At 40.6% G+C, this 18206-nt stretch overlaps 1 protein-coding gene across 1 annotated transcript in view; it reads right to left on the minus strand.

The window, feature by feature from the left end:
• The window catches only part of UNC80 (unc-80 homolog, NALCN channel complex subunit), a 215786-nt gene that overhangs the window by 148610 nt on the left and 48970 nt on the right, over positions 1-18206 (minus strand). The window contains exons 14-20 of the mRNA XM_046644309.1: positions 15386-15532; positions 11331-11478; positions 9106-9254; positions 6758-6924; positions 5902-6000; positions 1947-2155; positions 662-768 (exon numbers count right to left, since the gene is read on the minus strand). Coding sequence (XP_046500265.1) covers positions 662-768; positions 1947-2155; positions 5902-6000; positions 6758-6924; positions 9106-9254; positions 11331-11478; positions 15386-15532 — 1026 coding nt within the window. The remainder of the gene's footprint in view (positions 1-661; positions 769-1946; positions 2156-5901; positions 6001-6757; positions 6925-9105; positions 9255-11330; positions 11479-15385; positions 15533-18206) is intronic.

An 18206-nucleotide genomic window follows, 5' to 3' on the forward strand; every position in this document is an offset into this window, starting at 1 on the left:
GATTCAAAGAAGAAAGAATGTAAGCAAATAATTTATATATAAAGAAATGTAACTCATCATATTCTGAAAATCATAGTGGCTAGGCCATGAGTCATCGGCAGGGAAGGCTCTTGTAGAAAATTGATTTCACTGGGAATCATTACCTTCTGCAGACAGTATTCTCTACAATGCTTAACAGTGTTATGAAGAAGCACTTAATGGGAAAAGTCACCCTGAGTTTCTCTGTCTTTTTTCAATAAGAATAGTACAGATGGTGGCAAAGCAGTGGAAAGAGGATGGATGATGTGTGCATGTGTTTCAATATGTAAAAGGAATCAGAGAATTACTGGACTCAGAGAATTATAGGAGCCTCAGATGTCAAAAATTTCATGTGCTAAAAGTTTCATGTATTAAAAACAGCTGGGAAATAACACCTATATACATCTCTATACTGCGTTATAATTTTATATAAATTTCATTGTCACACTTTTCCTGTCTATGATAGCGTGCTACTTAGACAGCTTGGTTTCCATTTCTCATTTAAGTTTCCAAAATTTGTTCAACTTGAAGAGAATTTCTTCAGGTCTTCCTCATTTCCCTCCAGGTGTTTAGCATTTCTCAGCCCTGACATTTTTCTATCAGCAACTCCAGCATTCTCTTACATAAGTAATCTCCTGTTTACCTTGGAGCTTTGCCTGATGAAAGACAGGCGGTCCACAGAGCTGATGTCCAAGAGGTCCTCCACGCCATCTGCCAGGCCCGAGAGGGAGGACCGTTTCAGCCAGTTTCCTATTTAATAATTTTTTAGAAATTAGACCATTATAGCATTTGTTCCCAAATGGCTTAAACAGAAATGTCTCCATGTGCCCAAGAAGCAACGAAAGTTACATGGCTTGATGTAATTAGAAGTTGAAACAAATTGTTTTCAATGTACATGTTTTGAATCCAAATATTCAGCATTGGACTATAAGATTACATGACCAAGAAAGACCAGGATGAAAAGAACCGGGCCTCTGGGGTGTATAAACCGTCACCCACCCAGCTGTCCCTGACAACTTTCAGCCCTCCATTCAGTCCTGTTGAGTTCACCTGCTAAGTATCTCTCAGATCTGTCCACTTCTCTCTGTCTACATGGTCACCACCCAGGCCAAGCTACCATCACTTATACCTGGACTATTAGGCAGCTTCCTATCTTGTGTTCCTTATCCGCTCCTGCTCCCTCCAATATGTTTCCGACGTAACAGTCTTTTAGAAAAAGTTTACCTGCTTATGTTCTTCCTCTGTTTAGCATCCCACCTGGCCGTGTAAGGCTGTAGGATGATGACGAACCTGACCAGCAAGCCTATATGCTCTACCACAGACATGCAGCCACTCTTCTCCTTGTCTCAGTTCTTCCATTTCCGCCCCCTCCTAATACCTTTGCCCATTTTATTGCTACCACCTGGAATGCACTCCTTCCTCCTTCCTCTTTCCTCTTTCCCTCTTCCCCTAAGTAGCCTGCAGATCTTAGCGTCACTTCTTCCAGGAAACCTTCCCTGATTCCTGCCTCCTCCCTCCATTTGGGTCAGGTCTGTTGGCGCATGCTTTCATAGTACTACGTATATTTCCTTCATAAAACTCATAGTCTGAAACTATAGTTAGTTGTATGATTATCTGCTTCAGTGACTGTCACCCCTACTAGACTGCAAGTTCAGCAAAGTCGAGCACCATGTAATTTTGCTCACCATTTAATCCCTGATGCCTAGCATAGTGTTTGTACACTGTAGAAGCACATAGCAAGGGTTTGAGAAATATCTCCTGAAAATAACAAAGAAAAAAAAGGAAGGAATGGAGTCAGCCTCCGCCTTTGACTTGAAGGCTTTCCCTTTCTCTACCCTACTATGCATTGCTCTGTTTTGATCATGAGTTGATTTGAGAACATGGCAGGGAGTAAGATAATCCATACATAAACACAGACATACTTTTACCTATGGGGAGTTTAAGCTTCTTCCGGAGAGAAATTCTGCGGGATCGTGAGCGGGCGCGCCGGTCAGAGGTGGTCCCAGAGTGGGCAGTGGTGCATTCTGAAGTGTCCTGCTCAGACTGGCTGCTGGTGTCACTTGCTGCGCTCTGGGATTTGAACATCTTGCGCCAGAAATCTTTCCGCCCCAGGTTACCTCCTTGCATTTGTTCATCACTGAAAGCAAGCAGAGGGTGCAGTTAAACATCCGACAACACGTGTGAAATTCTCTTAAATTTCTTTCAACCTCCTACCAATGACATTTAGGCAAATCATGATGATCTTTAGGCAGGATGATCTTTGATGGGCTGGAATTTAGGAAGAGTAAGAGTGGGAGTGGGAGGAAGAAGACCAAGGTCGACTCTACGAGCTCTTCTTGAAAATAGTCATGTCTCAGCTGTCAAACTGAGGTGATCATTTTTTTCCAACCTTAATAAAAAGACTAAATATTTTTGCAGATATCATCTGCAGGTGAGTCATAAAGGCAGAAGCACTTATGGTGTCGGTAAATATTTAACTTTTTTTGAAGTTCCCTGAGGCGTATGCGGTAGCATTATCCTACTCCCCACCTCCACTCCAGTATAGTATAACTCTTGGCATTAAAGAAACTCACAAAAAATTCTTGAACGAATGAACAAATAAAATGCAATCATCACACCCAGAGGATGCATCATCCCACAATTGTTCACCAAGTTATTTTCACAATGCCTGATTTCTTTAGCTTTCTTAAGTCAAAGAAACTTAAGTAAGGTTTAAAAGTTACGTAAAAAATATTAGCCCAACTCAATAAGACAAATGGGAACATCTCCAAGGGATTTTTGTCTGGGGCATTCCATGAGAGGAAAAAGACAAGTGGCGAATAGTATGTAGAGTTAATCTCACTAGGAGTAAAAAAAAGGCCAGTTGAAATCAGATCACTATTTTCACTCATTAAGTAGGCAAGGATTAAGAGGGAGGCAGAAAGAAAGCAATGGTTACTATCATGCTGTCAGTGACAAGAGAGAGTGATTCAACCTTTCCAGAAATTTGATAATATGTTATACAAGCTCTATACCTACACCAATGATAGAGAAATTCAATTTCCAGGAAGTCATCCCAAGGAAATTATGGGACAACACACTAGGATATAGACACAAGAAGGTCAAATGCTCACTGAAGATTATGGGTCAACACTAAAAAATTGGAAGCAACCTAAATGTTCAACTGCAGGGAAACAGCTGAATAAATCATGGAATTTTCACATGATGGCATACTCTGTAGTCATTAAAATCCCATATTAGAAGATTATTGATATGGGACATTGCTGATATATTGCAAAGTTAAAAGGTGGTGATCAAATGGATTAAACAGGCTAACACCAATTTAATTTAAAAAAATACACATATGAGCATGAGTCTGAGCGTGTGTGTGTACAGATGCTCAAAAATGTACCCAACACAATACACCAAAAGTTTACAGTGCTTAACTCCAGTGGATGGTATTTTGATTTTAAAACTATTTTCCTTTATGCTTTCCTGTGTTCTCCACATTTGTCAAGTTGAGCAACATATTTTAGTAATTTGGAAAGAAAAGATTATAGAAGATACTCTAGTAACATATGATGAAATTTGTTTATGGGATTTTAGGTAATGATTTGGTTACAAGCTTTGGGGTTGAATCTAGAATCTACCCCAAATTTGACAGTACTGCGTAAAGCAGTCATTTTCTGGAGATATTTTTATGGGGATCCAGATTTTATCTCTCAAAATCTCATCAGAGTACTAAATGCACTTTATTTTTATTTTAAACCAGGTCACTCTCTTTATCAAATACACTGTGAATTTAAACCAGTGATTTAGAATTTGACTTCTTCTTTATTTTATCAAATAATCACAGTGCGTGAAGCGTTTCTAACCTTTGGGGAATGTGCAGCACAATGATGAGTATATGACTACATGGTCTGAGTGGGTAAACATCCAGGAAGCCTATAATTTATCAACTTTTTGGATAAAATGCTGCATTAGCTTTGTCCAACGGGTGCGTATTAACAATAAGTTTCAGAAAAACAAGCATATAAAACAGCTTTTAATATTTCTCAGTTAATGTGACTTCTCTTTAAGGAGGCAGGAGTAAGAAGGGGAGGGAATGGGAGGAGAGAGAAAGAGAAGATAAAGGAGGAGCCAAGATCATCCATCCGCCTGTCTCCAGGGCTAACAGAGGACATGTGGCATGTTCAGATCCTGGGCACAGTCGGATCAGGGAAAAGTTCCATGTTTGACATTCTGTGACATCCCTCCAAGTTGAAATATTTATGTAGAGGCATATTAAAACATGTATCTTCATTCAAGGGGAAAGAATAGACACACGGTAAAAGCCGAGAAATCAGGTGGCATTTACGGAACACGGAAGAAAGAATATTTTGCAATCTAGAAAACTAAATCAGCTATCAAGATAAACGGTTTTATTTTTTAAATCCATGTTACCTATTAGGCCATTCTCATTGATCAGATTAGCTTGATATGCACTAGTGTTATTTTGAAAAAAAAAAAAAAACAGTCCTCTCTCCCTTTTGGGACAGACTCTGGGGACTTCTAACTAGTCTGTGGCTATTCAGCTAGGCTATTAGACTAGCCACAAGACAAGTCTAATTATTTTTTCCTTAGAACTCAAGTTTGGATTTTTACCATGTCCTTAAAGTTTTCTTTAAAGGAAAAGCTAAACCTTAATTTTGAGAAAGGAAGTTAAAGAAAACAAAGGTTTAATGGTAATCTGACAATTCTCTCTCCTCATCAACTGACTGAGTCATTGATTCATGAAACACATATTAAGTGCCTCCTATGGACTGAACCCTATCTGGGAATCGGGGCCATCATGCTAAGCAAAATTGACTGCAGGGTTCCTGAACCCATGGAATTGATTTTCCTTCTTACTTTTCGCTGCCCATTTGGGGGAAATCTCGAAGATTCTGAGGGCTACAAGAACTGTGAGGGCTTTTTGTTCTGTGAAGGCTTTGTTTGCTCATCGTGGATTACCAAGGTCCTATTTGATGACGGTGATGTTCCTTCTAGAATGCCCTGCAGAATTTCTGGAAGGATAATCATTGAATACTAACTGAGGGTTTGGGGAAGAAAAATGGTGTACTTAAAATGATGTTCGCATTTTAAATATTGACCACTTGTGGGTAAATAGTTCTCAAAAGAAGAATGAATACAGATGAGCCTCGCACAGAACTTGGCTGCATATTTAGTGTCTACAGGAATCCTCACATTTCCCGGGGGAACTAATTTCAAGATCCCTTTGATTTTGCCCTTATGAAAAGTGGAGATTTCTGGATATCAGAGGACATTGGAATGGACCTCAGGAGAACACCAAGGTGAAATGGAGTGGAATCCGTGTTTCAGCTAAAGCTGGGCACTACAGAAGTTTCTCTTACTTATTTCTGGAAAAACCCATTGACAGTCATTCATACATTTAAATTAAAAAGTTATAAGTGATTTCAAGTAAGAAAGTGGGTGACATCCCCACCTCACCTGATGCATATGCTGTTTTTTAAGATTTACGTGCAGGAGTGTGCATGAAAGGCAGAGTGGGGAAGAGACTGGAGATGGAAAATGCAGTCAGGGAGGCATCCTGGAGGCACGAGGCTGGGTATTTGTGGTTTGGGCCTGTAGAGAGAGGGACTGGAGAGAGATACAGGTGGCAGGGGGGCAGATGGTGGGGAGAAACCTAAGCCATCCCCCTTCCTGTGCAGAGGGGCTTCTCATTCCCACTTCCAGGGTAATTTTAGGGTAATTTTAGACTAGTGGCTTTGGGAATGAAAAATAACGGGCAGAAGCAAGGAAAGTTTCAAAGGAAACAAAAAACAAACGGCAGCTTGGAATACAGTTTCTTCTGGTGAATAGTACTCAGCCCACTGCCCTGGAGACAAAACCAATGCTACTTACTGCTCTGGAGTCTGCGAGGGACGACCCGACATGAAGCTGCGACACTCCTCAGGCGCGGAGGACACCTGGCATTTCTCCACAATGCTTCCTGCCTCTGACCTATGCAAATATGCATTCCACCAATCACAACAGAGCAGGACACCACCCCCTCCATACTTCACAAAGCAAAACACTCTCTTATAGGCAGTCTATACGGCTTGCAAACCCTATCTCACCACAAGTCTATGTTGCACGGTGTTCATATCCTATCATTTGACTCATGATCTAGCTGTTGTATGTCCTGAGAATACCGCCACCATTGCAATCAGAGTCACGAACTGCAAGCAGGATTTTAAGTGTATGAGTTTCCTTTAATCTTTTGTAAGTGGCATTTCTTATGGAATAGGCACACAAGAAATTTATGTTTACTAGAAGGGAAAATACAGGGTACAGCTCAGCATTCATTTTTTGCCAAATCTAAAATATTACTTACTGAACAGTAAGTGTGGTATGGTAGAATATGGTGTCAATAGTTGCTTTTCCTTTCCGGATAAAAATGTAAATTATCTATAGAAGACACTAAAACCTACATAACATTTTACCATATAATTAAGAGCTATGAAGTGAAGATCAAGTGTGTGAAAGTTTGGGATCAACTGAGCTCTGGTTTGTACAGAGGCAGGATTTACTTGATAAAAACTCATTCCTTTTCTAAGCTGCAGCCGGGCCACCACCAGTGACACCAGCTGTACAGGACAGTTCCACTACCCCCCCACTGTAGTTACACACCGCATCAGGAACCACAGGGATAGTGCATAGAAAATTATATTCTACTGACATAAGGCAAATGCTAGTATTCAGAGCTCAAGATTGCTACCTTTTACTGCCTGCAGGCTTAGATTCAGGTTCATTCTCCTCCACTTTTTTCCCTGGTGCCAACTTCTCGGCGCTGTCGAGCAAAGCACTGAGGGCCACTCTCCTGAAGACATTCCCATGAGCCTCTTTGATGAACTGGACCAGCTGACGGATGTCACAATACAGCCCCTGTTTGGAAGCAAGAACGAAAGTGTGAGGAAAGAAAGATAGTAGTGTGATTAAATAGTTTTCACAGGAAGAGAGGGAAAATGTAATTTCTTAGGCTTCGATCAGCATGGGAATCATAAAAAGAAGACAATTTACTATGATGAAATCGATGGTATACTGCCACTCCATTGTTCCTACAGAACCCTGCCTGCCATCCTGAGTATAACAAAGGATGGTCACCGTGGGTCACGTTCAGAAAGTTGGCTGTATCATTAGAAAGACTTCGTTACATTTTTAACCACTGGATTCCCAAGCTTTCATTTTCTCTCTTAATCGTGACTTTGAAGAGATGTCTGCAAAAAAGGGCAATCAGAATTTTGTTTAGACTAGAGATTTCAATCCCTGTTAAGTTTCTCCAAATTTTCTGCATCATTGTGACAAAATATGCTAAGTCCTCTAAATACTTCTCGAGCCTGATATTCAAGGATGATACATTTTGCAGGACAGATATAACAAATAATATGCATATTGCAGCCCATTTGTACATGAACTTGACTATGAACTTAAGACAATGCAGGACTATTAAAACCAATATATTGGTGATTCAACATTTAAAAATATACACAGGACTTTTTTGAGGGAATATTAAGCTTTGCACTCAGCATTTCCCCCGTCTGCTCCCTCTCTAGGAAGGTGGTTACTGTTTTCTTCACCTTAGGAAAAGATTCATGGCAAAGCAGAACACAGAGCCTAAAAAACACTTACCTTGATAGCTTTGGGTTTCAAAACCTAGGATCACTGTGACAATTATGCCCATGATCTTTAGAAAAGCAGAAGGAAGGGCCACTGAGGAAAAACATGGAAAGAGTGTCCCTTGGGTCCTGTGGTCAGCAAGGCCCTGTGCCCTCACTCTGCTCTTTGGTGGCACTTCCAAGGAAGGCAAGGCCCCGAAGAGCAAGGGTTGCAAACTAACTTAGGAGATTAGCACTTAGGAGTGCCCAGTGCTAAGCACACAGCACAGAACACTGTGCAAAATAGTATGGGTGGACTGATGATCAAAACCCATGGAGCCTCTGCAGGTCCCAAGTCCTATCTGCGACTTGGGCATCTCTGCACCCCCATGTGAAGTGGGGAAACACAAAAATGACTAAGGTTCAGCTTCCAGTCCTTCTGGTACAATGGGAGTTCAAAGTCAAACTTCAGATGATTTAAAGAAAATAAGAAATACAGTATTTCTTCTACACATGAGTTTGTAGACTAACATTTATAAGAGCTCACACATATTATAACCAACTTGTCAAATTACTTCTTTCCATGACCAAATTGAATGCATGGATGGCACCCATGTTACTCTTAAGCTCCAAGAACCTTGCTGGGCTGGCTTCGACAACGAGCAAAATTAAATTTCCTTTGGCTTGGGGTTTTATTCTGTTTATCTGAAGTTAAGCGAATAGTTTCAATGGTTTAGAATAGCTTAAAATCATTTCCTTGATTGAGGTAGATGAGCAGATAGTGTCCATACGTGTAAACGGGCTGATTTCTGTATAGGAGTCATAACATCTAAGAGATTAGTAAGATAGAGAAATCCTCCTTTACCCGCCAGAGAGACCTGAATCCATGTGGGGACAAATCTGATTCAGATTTGTCAGCCTTAATCTACATTTTAATATCTCAAACCACAATCTCCTTGGTAGCAATTAAGCACTAACCTTTTATAGCCTGGCTTTCTCTACCTGTGGTTTCGGTGGTTTAATTAACACAGTCTTTTATGAAGAGCAGCTAAAAGATTACAGTGTTCGATAAAAGAAAACAAAACCAATTTCAGTGGCATATCTGCATTAACTTTTAAAGTAAGTATGGTTTCAAAAAATGCTTGGTATAACATTCTTTAATATTTCATGAGCCAACATGCTGTGCTCTAACACCTTCCTTCTGAAGGGCTCAAAGTACCAACCACCACCCTTCTGGGATGGAAGAGGAAGACAAGTCAATCTGCAGGGAGGATAACAAGTAGCAAGGAGGAGAAATAATGTGTTGCTGAGCTTCCACTGTGAGTTACTGGTGACAATGGGAAAATAGATATTTTAACTTGCAAGTGCAGACTTTTAGACTTCAACTTGTCTTTCTCATGACCACGACATGGGAACTGGTTTCCGAGCAGAGACTGAGAACTCCTGTGGGAGGAAGAGGTGAGCTTCTCACCAGATTCTCGGGGCTGTGCAATTCATGTGTGGTTGAAGCGCAGCGTGTGATGAGGGATTTAAACATGGCACTGACGACAATGCCTTCCACATTTTGGGCTGTGGATTTGTTGTCCACCGTGGTGAAGTTATTTCCAAACCCAGCCTTGTCTGGAATGCAAAGGCACCAATTAAAGGCAACATTTCCATTAGGCTACACAGTTTAAGGAAGTAATGAAGTACTTGGCACCCAGGAATTAGTGAAGGGCTATACAAAATACAGAAACAGAGGATTCAAGATGGCCCTGGTTTAATAATCTCTATGCGGACTTGGAGACAAGCCACTCTGAGTCTCCTTCGGAGTCTTGACTGTGGCATGTTTCGTCGCTTTGTGGAATGTTTCAATCGACAAATCTTAGCCAAAAAAAAAAAAGGAGAGAATCAACTGTTGACCCTAAGAAAGACTTTTAGATCTAGAGCAGTTTTCAAATAGGTGATCACTTTAAAAAAATGATCTACTAAATGGTCCCTCACTGGAGAAAGAATTTATTTGACTTAACCTTTTTGGTGGTGAGGATGCTGGCTTCTCAGTGGAAATCGTTGGGTCGGTCAGAAGTGGAGTGAGGTGGGGCTGACCAGCTGAGCTGGGCAGGGGGAGGGAAGAGATGGGAATTCATGTCCCCACTGGAAACCAAAGGGAGACCGAGTCCTGCCAAGAGCTGCACAGGACGTCCAGCAGCTTCTTGCTTCCAGAGACGCTTCGGGCATACAGAAGGAAAACCTACGACCTCTCTCAGAGCCACCTCCTTCTAACTCATTCACCATGAAATGCCAGTGACCTGAGGCCATCACTCTTGGTGGCATTTTATGCTAGTTTCTCACAGATCCATGGACCTTTTGTAGGGGACACATTAGGTAATCTGTGGCCTTGCCAGAGGATTCCTCATGGCTGGTGAGCCACCTTGGACTGTGGGGGCAGGGGACGTGCAGCTCCAAAACTGGTCAGATGGGGCCCTGTGTGTCTGGCCCTTTCCACTCCCCAAGAATCCCAGCAGGAATCCATCACCTTAAAAAACACACCTTCTTACCAGCCTCTCACTGTCTGTGTTAACTGGCAGGGGCTTATCTCTAGATTTTACATTACAGAAAGAAATGTTTCAGTCTATGCTTATAGTTTCCATCTCAAATAGCTTAAAAAAGAGAAAAAAAAATAGTTTGTAATCAAGAACTTCTCTTGCAGTATCTCAGTTACAATTCTCACTTCATCGTTAGTTTATAATATGCTTAGTTTAAAACAACTTTGATAACACACGTTATTTCAGGGGTTATATGGAGGAACAATATTTTATTTTAATGTGAATAAATAATAAAGCCTGGGATACAAACAGGAAAACTCCTTCTAAATCCATCAACTATATCTTCATTATAAATTAATCAACTACTATCACACATATGCAAACAGTAAAAGCCTAGGCTAAGAAGCTATTTCTTCCAGGCTCTAATTAAAACGCATATTTTACTCAACTCGGGCTTCACTCATCACTTTCATTTCATTACTGCATTTACATTCAAGTGGTATTGAAGGTGTTTGGTTTATTCTGGATGCATTTGGAGTTCGCTGGTCGCCCCCTATGACACAGGTCTCTATACTGGAGTTCTCTTGAAGCAACGTAGCTATAAAATCGTTTGTGGTCTATCTATCAATTCATTTACCTGTTTAAAAAACCCATCAGTATATATGTGTGTATGTGTATATCAAAATTGTGTTACTGCTACATTTACATATTTTTTTCTTTCCTGTTTTATTTTGTGAAACAAATCTCCCAGCACTGTGCCTGGCACACAATAGGAACTCATGTCATATTTGTTGAACTAAGGAATATACTCCCTTGCTCCTTGACCTCTGCCTCCTGTGTCCTACAACAGAAGGTCATATGAGGGAGAGAGGAGTTCCATGTGTGGTAGTGTAAGGATTGGGGGCTAACGGTGAGGATGCCACAGCTTTCCCAAATTCCCATTTGCTGAGGTAAGCTGTCCTCAGAAAGCTCCAAAGTGTGTCATGAAAGATGATGTGCAAGCTTCTCTTGCTTATAGTCTATTATACACACACACACAATCACACACACACACACACACAGAGGTATCTTTTCCTCTAAATTCTATCCCCACAAATTTACTGCGCCTCTGAATCTCTGCCTGCCTCACCTCACCATGATTTCTCCTGGAACCTGGTGCAGCTTTACTTACTGTCAGTGACGGGCTCCATACAAAAGCCTAGCAAAGCATGCAAGAAGTCCACTACATTATTCAGAGAGTCCTTGTTCACATAGTCTCTCATGGTCTGTCGAAACTGCATCTTATCTAGCTTGTAGAGCTTAGTGAGGCAGTTCTGGGCCTGCAATGAAGGAAGAAAAGTGAAAAAGTCACAGGTACCAGCTTAAGCTGGGAGACCATGAGTCTGAGATAGAAGCCTTCAGAAGGCAAAGGCTTCCATCCATCCTGCCAGCTGGTGTTGGCCAACCTTGCTAGCCCCTCTTGTCTGAGTAAGAAGTGGGCACACAAGCTGAGCAGTACGAGGGAGCTGACTCTGAGAAGGGCTGCTTTAGGAAAAACCCAAAGCTAAGGTCTACTGCTGGTGCCAGAAGTTCAGTATTTTCACCAAGATCAAGACTTTAAGATCTCAACGAAGAAAGCTCAAAGTGTAAAGTTTAAGTAGGTGATAAGATTGGTAATCCAGGTTTAGAAAACCTCAAAGGGTTTGTGCAGTGCGGGGGAGCATGCCATGCTCATGCACCGCTACTCTGAACTGAAGCAGATTTAATGGAGGAGGCAAGAGGGATCTAGGAAGTGGGGATCCAGTGTCTTCTTGTATAGCTAGGAGAGAAAGATCCTTGAAACATAGAAGAGGCATAAAATAAAGACAAGTCTAGTTTGTTTATTTATGTGTCTGCATTTGAATATGCAAGTTTAGTATTTAAATAGAAGTTGGCCTTATGGACATGAGAAACAAGTGATCATTGGTTAGACCCTGCTACTCAAAATTATATTTGTTACAATCCAGCAAATAATTTTGCCATCTGGCGAAGGAAAAGGGGATAATCCCCACCATCAGAACAATTAGTCTAGTCACTGGCTGCAGAAGGCCACAGACAGAATGCCCTGACACTACCTGGGATCACTGGGGGCCTCCTAGCCCTCTCCTACCATTGAGCAAAAATTCACATCTGTGCAGTGCTTTCCTGTTTAAAACATGTTTCTTGCTTGTAAGTGCATAACAACATTTGACTTTCACACCTCTCTGTGATTTGATGAGTACCCCTATATCAGAGTGGTGGAAATTGAGGCTCAAAAAAGTCAAGTACTTTGTCCAAGTTGATATAGCAAGTTCCACGGGAGAGCTAAAATTAGAAGTCAGGGTCTTGCCTCCTCACAGTGGTTATTTCTCCTATGATATAGTAGTCTCATGAATAGTTCAGAGGAAAATGTATTTAGATATTACCCATTTCCAAAAAGGACGTAAGATGACTGATAATAGAGATTAGTTGATATCTTAAGACAAATTCTGCATAAAAGAGATACAAGAAAGTCCATAACAATGGAATGAAATGGAGAAAGAACAGGAGAGGACTCTGGGTTGAAGGGAAAGGGCTAAGGACCAAGAAAGAAGAGGTGGCTGGGTGAGGACCACCTTAATCATGACAGAGAACTTTGGGCAACCTGGTATAAGCATGGAGGTCAGCTTAGGGAAGGCAATTCCTGAGAACTGAGACCTAATGAGGTGGGCCAGAAGAAAATTTAAGTTACATAACTTTGACAAATCAAGGCCCAGAGAAAGATTCTTGGAAATTTTGAGAGGAAAAAGAAAGATTCTAAAAGGCTGAAACTTGGAATTAGCAATAGGCTTCTTGGTATGACCTTTTTATAATCTTCCATCTGTATCACAAAGTCAAGTGGATTGATTTTTTCTTTTCATTCTTCCTTTACTAGGTCCTAGAAGATTGGGAAATGAGGTGTTTTTATTCCAGAGAGGTTCCTAGTTGCTAAATCTTAAGCAAGCTCATTTTTTTTCTTACAAAATAAATGCTGCTTGCTGTAAAATGAAGTTGGCAAAGCACTTAGAGAAAATGTGTCCTGCATGAAGTATTTAATTATCATTCCATAAAGAATTTGTGAAGATCTTCATTGCAGTATTTACAAAGCACTTTAAAATTCTGGGTTGGAAAGCCCTGAAGTACAAATTCCCTTATCTTCTCTATAAAATATACCCAAAAAGGCAGAGTTTCAAATCTTCTCTTTAGAGGCTATTAGAGTGTCTGAATGGGTTCAACGGGAGGTATAAGTGAGAAACAGAATATCAAACATTAAGTATTTTGATTCTGAATGAATATTCCAAACTTCTCCAAGAAATGTAAAACTGTTTAAGAGCGAATTCTCTTTCAATAATTTGGAACTACCAGCCAAAGATTAAATTAATCTAGGAAACACATACTGGAATTGCTAGGCACTTTGATGAATATCATCACAATAATCTTCTGTTTCTTAAAAAAAAGAAGACATATAGAAGAATAGAAGACCTGACCTGATCTGGTAGAGGTAAGAAATATTCTTAATATCTTAAAAGTTAACTTCTGAAAGTCCAATGCTAGAGAAGTCTGGAAATGTCTAGTTTCTTGAGTTAGACATTCCCAGGGGAAATTTCTCAAATTTAAATCTCTTGGACAATGTGTTTACTAAATATGGACAAGCAAATATAATCCTTTTAGTGAATATTAGACTGGGCTACAAGATAATGGAGGAGTTGCCATGTAGGTCAAGAAAGCTGAGAAGGAAGGCAGAAAACTGTCAGGACATCCTGATGGGAAATGTTCAGAACTCTTAGAGAGGAAAGTGCAGTGGACTAAGCAGTAACAACTGCCTGCCAAGTGGCTTCTGATCCAACTAGCCCTACTTTCTCCAAGTTTATAAAGATAGGTTCTGGTGTCAGAGCCAGTTTATACCTCCAGTTAAAGCATGGCACTTTTTATTATATTTTACTATTTAATTTCACAGAATTGGTCTTCAGTATGAGGAATGCTGTGGTTTTAGCCTGAAAGGCATTTATTCATATTGTGATAGAATAAAAATCAAAGATCAAAAATCACATAAACATATGCAAAGATTGGGGCAATGTCAGCTTGCTATTGCCTTATTAATTATTATTTTGATTTTTTAAATTTTTGGCCTCAAAATCCAGATCTTGGTCCGAGTTTTCAAGTTTCAGAATGTAGAAGTGAATTACTATGAATATAACCCCCCCATATACATATAATAAACCATTATAATACAACATAATAAAATATAAAAGAAAGGGAGAAGGATAGATAGGTGGATGGATAGGTAGATGATGATTCAGAAACCCGGCATGCTAATACTGTGTGAACATTTCAAGACAAAACCTAATACCACAGAAAAATGCGCTGGCATTAGATTTTGACATGATCCTAAAACTCTGCTAAGATATGCCAAAGCGTTTCCTGCACTCAAATTTGCATCAAACCCTTATTTTTAAGACAGTATTTTCTTATGATTTCAATTCAATCGTGCACATGAGACAACTGTCCCAGCTTGGACTTGTGGAGGTGGGTTATTGCTCAAATCTGAAAGGAAAAGCAGCAATCAGTAGAAGCAAACGAAAATGAGCTGGAATAGGACCAGGTTCCATTACGGAATTATGTTTTGCAAGCTCAAATGCAGAGTTTCAAGTTTCACACAGTTCAAAGGGACACGATCTCAAATATTTAGAAGTCAAGGTTCATTCTCAAAGCAGCCAGTAAATGACTGGCTACTTTTCCAGTCCTGTTTTGTCCCAATAAGGGCCATTTTCCATATCTAAATAAGAAGAACAAACTAAGCTCTAAACTTTGACCCCTTTCTCTAACATAAAATATGCTTCTACAGTACCCTGGTGGGTGATTAAAAAGTCATTTGTCACAGACCATTGGAAGCTTGCTAAATGTATTCATCTTTGCAAAGTCTTTCAAACTATAATTCACACATTCCAATTTTACACCCTTTCACCAACTGAGAGTTGGCCTGCCCTAGGGCAGTAGGCAGTAGTGTTTTCCCAATTAAACTTTCCTAAGCTGAGGTTTTAGATGTCTTGAGATATCTTGTGGGAATCCACCCACCCCAAGACTGAATTAATTACCCCTATTAAGTACAATATTTTGCAGGGAACACTGACCCTCATTGTCAAAGGACTCATTCCTAAATTGGAGGGAGGGAAGAGGGAGAGGAAATGGAATCTACTTTAATTCTCTTACATTCTCCCGGAATACCTGGTGTCTCAGACGATCTCCAGAGAGCCCTCGGTGTCCTTCTCCGCAACCATAGGCACATCCCAAAGACTTCACTATTTTGATGAGCATGGTGAGAGCAAGCCTATGGTTGCTTACAGGTGTACTTTCATCCTAGTACCCAAGAACGAGAAAGGAAGAAAAGTTTGTTGACTTAGTCACTAAGGTTCTTTTGCTACTAAGATTCTATTTTAATATTAAACCAAATTTACACGTTTTACAATGACTACCTACAATTTGGGAAATAGAACTGTGAAGGGCTCAAGAAGCAAACTAGCTTCCCTAAAGTCTAGAATGTGATTTAAAAGAAAGAAAAAAGTCTATGCATTTTGAACACTCTGTAGTGCTAAAGGATAGGAATGCAGACCTCTTTCTTAGAAGACATTCTTTCACACCCTTGTTGGACTATCAGAACAAATGCCTAGAGACAGACAGTGGGGACTATCAGTGATGAAGGCAAACAGACCTTACCGGAAGTTACCTCATCAGCAGGCTTCGGATAACACCATCAGGCAAGGATTAATGCTAAATTTCTGAAACTGATCAAAGTCTGGAACTTTGAAATTTCATGGCAATTTCTGACATTTTCAAAGAATTTTTCTACTTCTCACTGTATTGTAACACCCAAGCACAAGCAAAGTGAGAATATAAAGACATTTGTAAACATTCCGTTTGATTCTTCCTTTGAGGCAGAATAGGAAGCCCTCCCCAGTGCGTTATGAGAACTGTTATCATCCCCTTTTGCCCCATTTAATCCTTGTTAGTGGAGAGCACTGCTTCCAGAAAAATGAACTTCCTTGAATTATTTCCAGAGAAGCATAAGGAAGCCATTGCCAAGGAATGATGCAGATCCCAATGTGGGAGTGCCATTACTTCAAACTTCCTCAGTCCTTCTAGCTGGATTCCGCTATTAGCACATACACCGTGGACCTGAGATTCCAGCTCCTGTTCCTTAACTGCATATGATGTTACATAAGTTAATGAATATCTCTGTGTTTTAGTTTCTTCATCTGTGTATTGAAGATCCTAATAGCTTCCCTTCTTACTTCATTGGTTTACTATACAGAACAAATGAAATAATGGATAAGAATTGCTCTGTAAATTGTGAAGGGCTTTTCCAGAGTCATATGATCAGGTCAACACATAAACCTTGGGGCCACACACATAGAAAGATGTGTGAGTAGGGTGTGAAAGGGATGTGAGTTATCCAGACATCATCATGTGCCATATGCGGTAGGGTAGACTCTCTCCTCCCCTAGAATTATGAAGTTGGTCCTCCTTTGCTAATCTATAGGCTCATGAAGCGCACATGGTGCTGAACCTCAGCGATTCTCCCTTCAGGACTGAAGCATTCACTCTCTGAGCTGCTGGGAGTATTGATGGCCAACAGCTCTCAGCTGAGGTCCTCTCCAGGCATTCCCCTTACCCACGGTTCTGCTCTCTTCCCGGAAGCAGTCTGCCTCCAGTGGCAGATCAGAGGCATAAAGCATGGAGGGGATAAACGTGGGCTCCCTTACTTCACCTCAGGATTACTGTGAAGAGCCATCCAGCTCCAGAGCTCCCTGTGTGACAGGCTAAGGCCTCTGTTGCAACTGTGTGGTGGTTCAGCTTCTCCCTCTGCCCCATCCTGCTGCTTCTACAGCTCACACATGTTGATCCTGAAAGGACATCCCAGTGAACCTCCTGCACACATACCTCCATGGCTGAGTCTGTTCCTGGGAACGCTACAGCTCAGATGGTTGCAAACAGAAGACTCAAACTTATCTATATTTATTTATTTATGTATATTTGCGTTAATCTATACCAATTCAGAGATGTTTTAGTTGGATTAAAATGTTAGCTCCATGACCTTGGACAAGCTACTTAACCACTCTGTGCCCTACAAAATTGAAATCATACTACTACTTATCTCATAGAGTTGACAATAAAATGAATCAAAACATGTAAGGCACATGATAATCGCAAAACCAATGTTAATTATGATTTCTAGGTGTGGGCACTGCTATCCTTTGCAGCAACTTTGTGCAAGTGAGAAGAGGCACTCCTTGGCGGGGAAGAATCAGAAAAAGGCGAACCTTCTTAGGAGATGCAGCCCGTGGGTGAACAACTCGGTGGGCAGAGCTTGTACCGGATTCCAGTCCCTCCAGGCCACACAGCCTGGGGCGTTGTGTGGTGCACAGACTGCGCAGCCAGCGGCAGTAACGCCTCAGAAAAGGTCACCCTGGGTAAGTGCTGATTTGGAAGATTGGTTTACATACATTTTTAAATTACTATGTGTTCCTTTAAAAAAATTTCTAGCTCCAGAAGCTCTTTGTAAATATCTATTCAGGTTTGTGTTTCTTTAGAGCTTCAGATGTCCTTGGGATTTCTGTTCCTCTCACAGGAGGTATTCAGAAAAACGTATCAAGCCGCCAGCAGAAATCAGGACAGATATTAAATAACATTTCAAGCTCTCAGTCCTAGTTAGTGGCAAATATAGAACTAGAAATTACATCTTCCTGCCTGAATTAATCAATTCCCCATGCTTCTGGTGTTACTAGGTTGCAAAATGAGATAAACTCTCTGATTCCACTGAAAATAGCAGATGGGTTTGGGGCAGAACAGACCTATGTGAATCACAAATATAACACATAGGTTTTATTTTATATATTCTTTGTACTACAAAGAATATTATTCTGTAGAACTAACTACAAAGCATCTTGATGGCTGTTTTGGAGACCATGTAATCTGACTTTTAAAAAAATCTCATACTGGGGCCGGCCGGGTGGTGCAGCGGTTAAGTGTGCAC

This window comes from Equus quagga, chromosome 17, assembly GCF_021613505.1.
Source record: "Equus quagga isolate Etosha38 chromosome 17, UCLA_HA_Equagga_1.0, whole genome shotgun sequence".
NCBI classification, from domain to species: domain Eukaryota; kingdom Metazoa; phylum Chordata; class Mammalia; order Perissodactyla; family Equidae; genus Equus; species Equus quagga.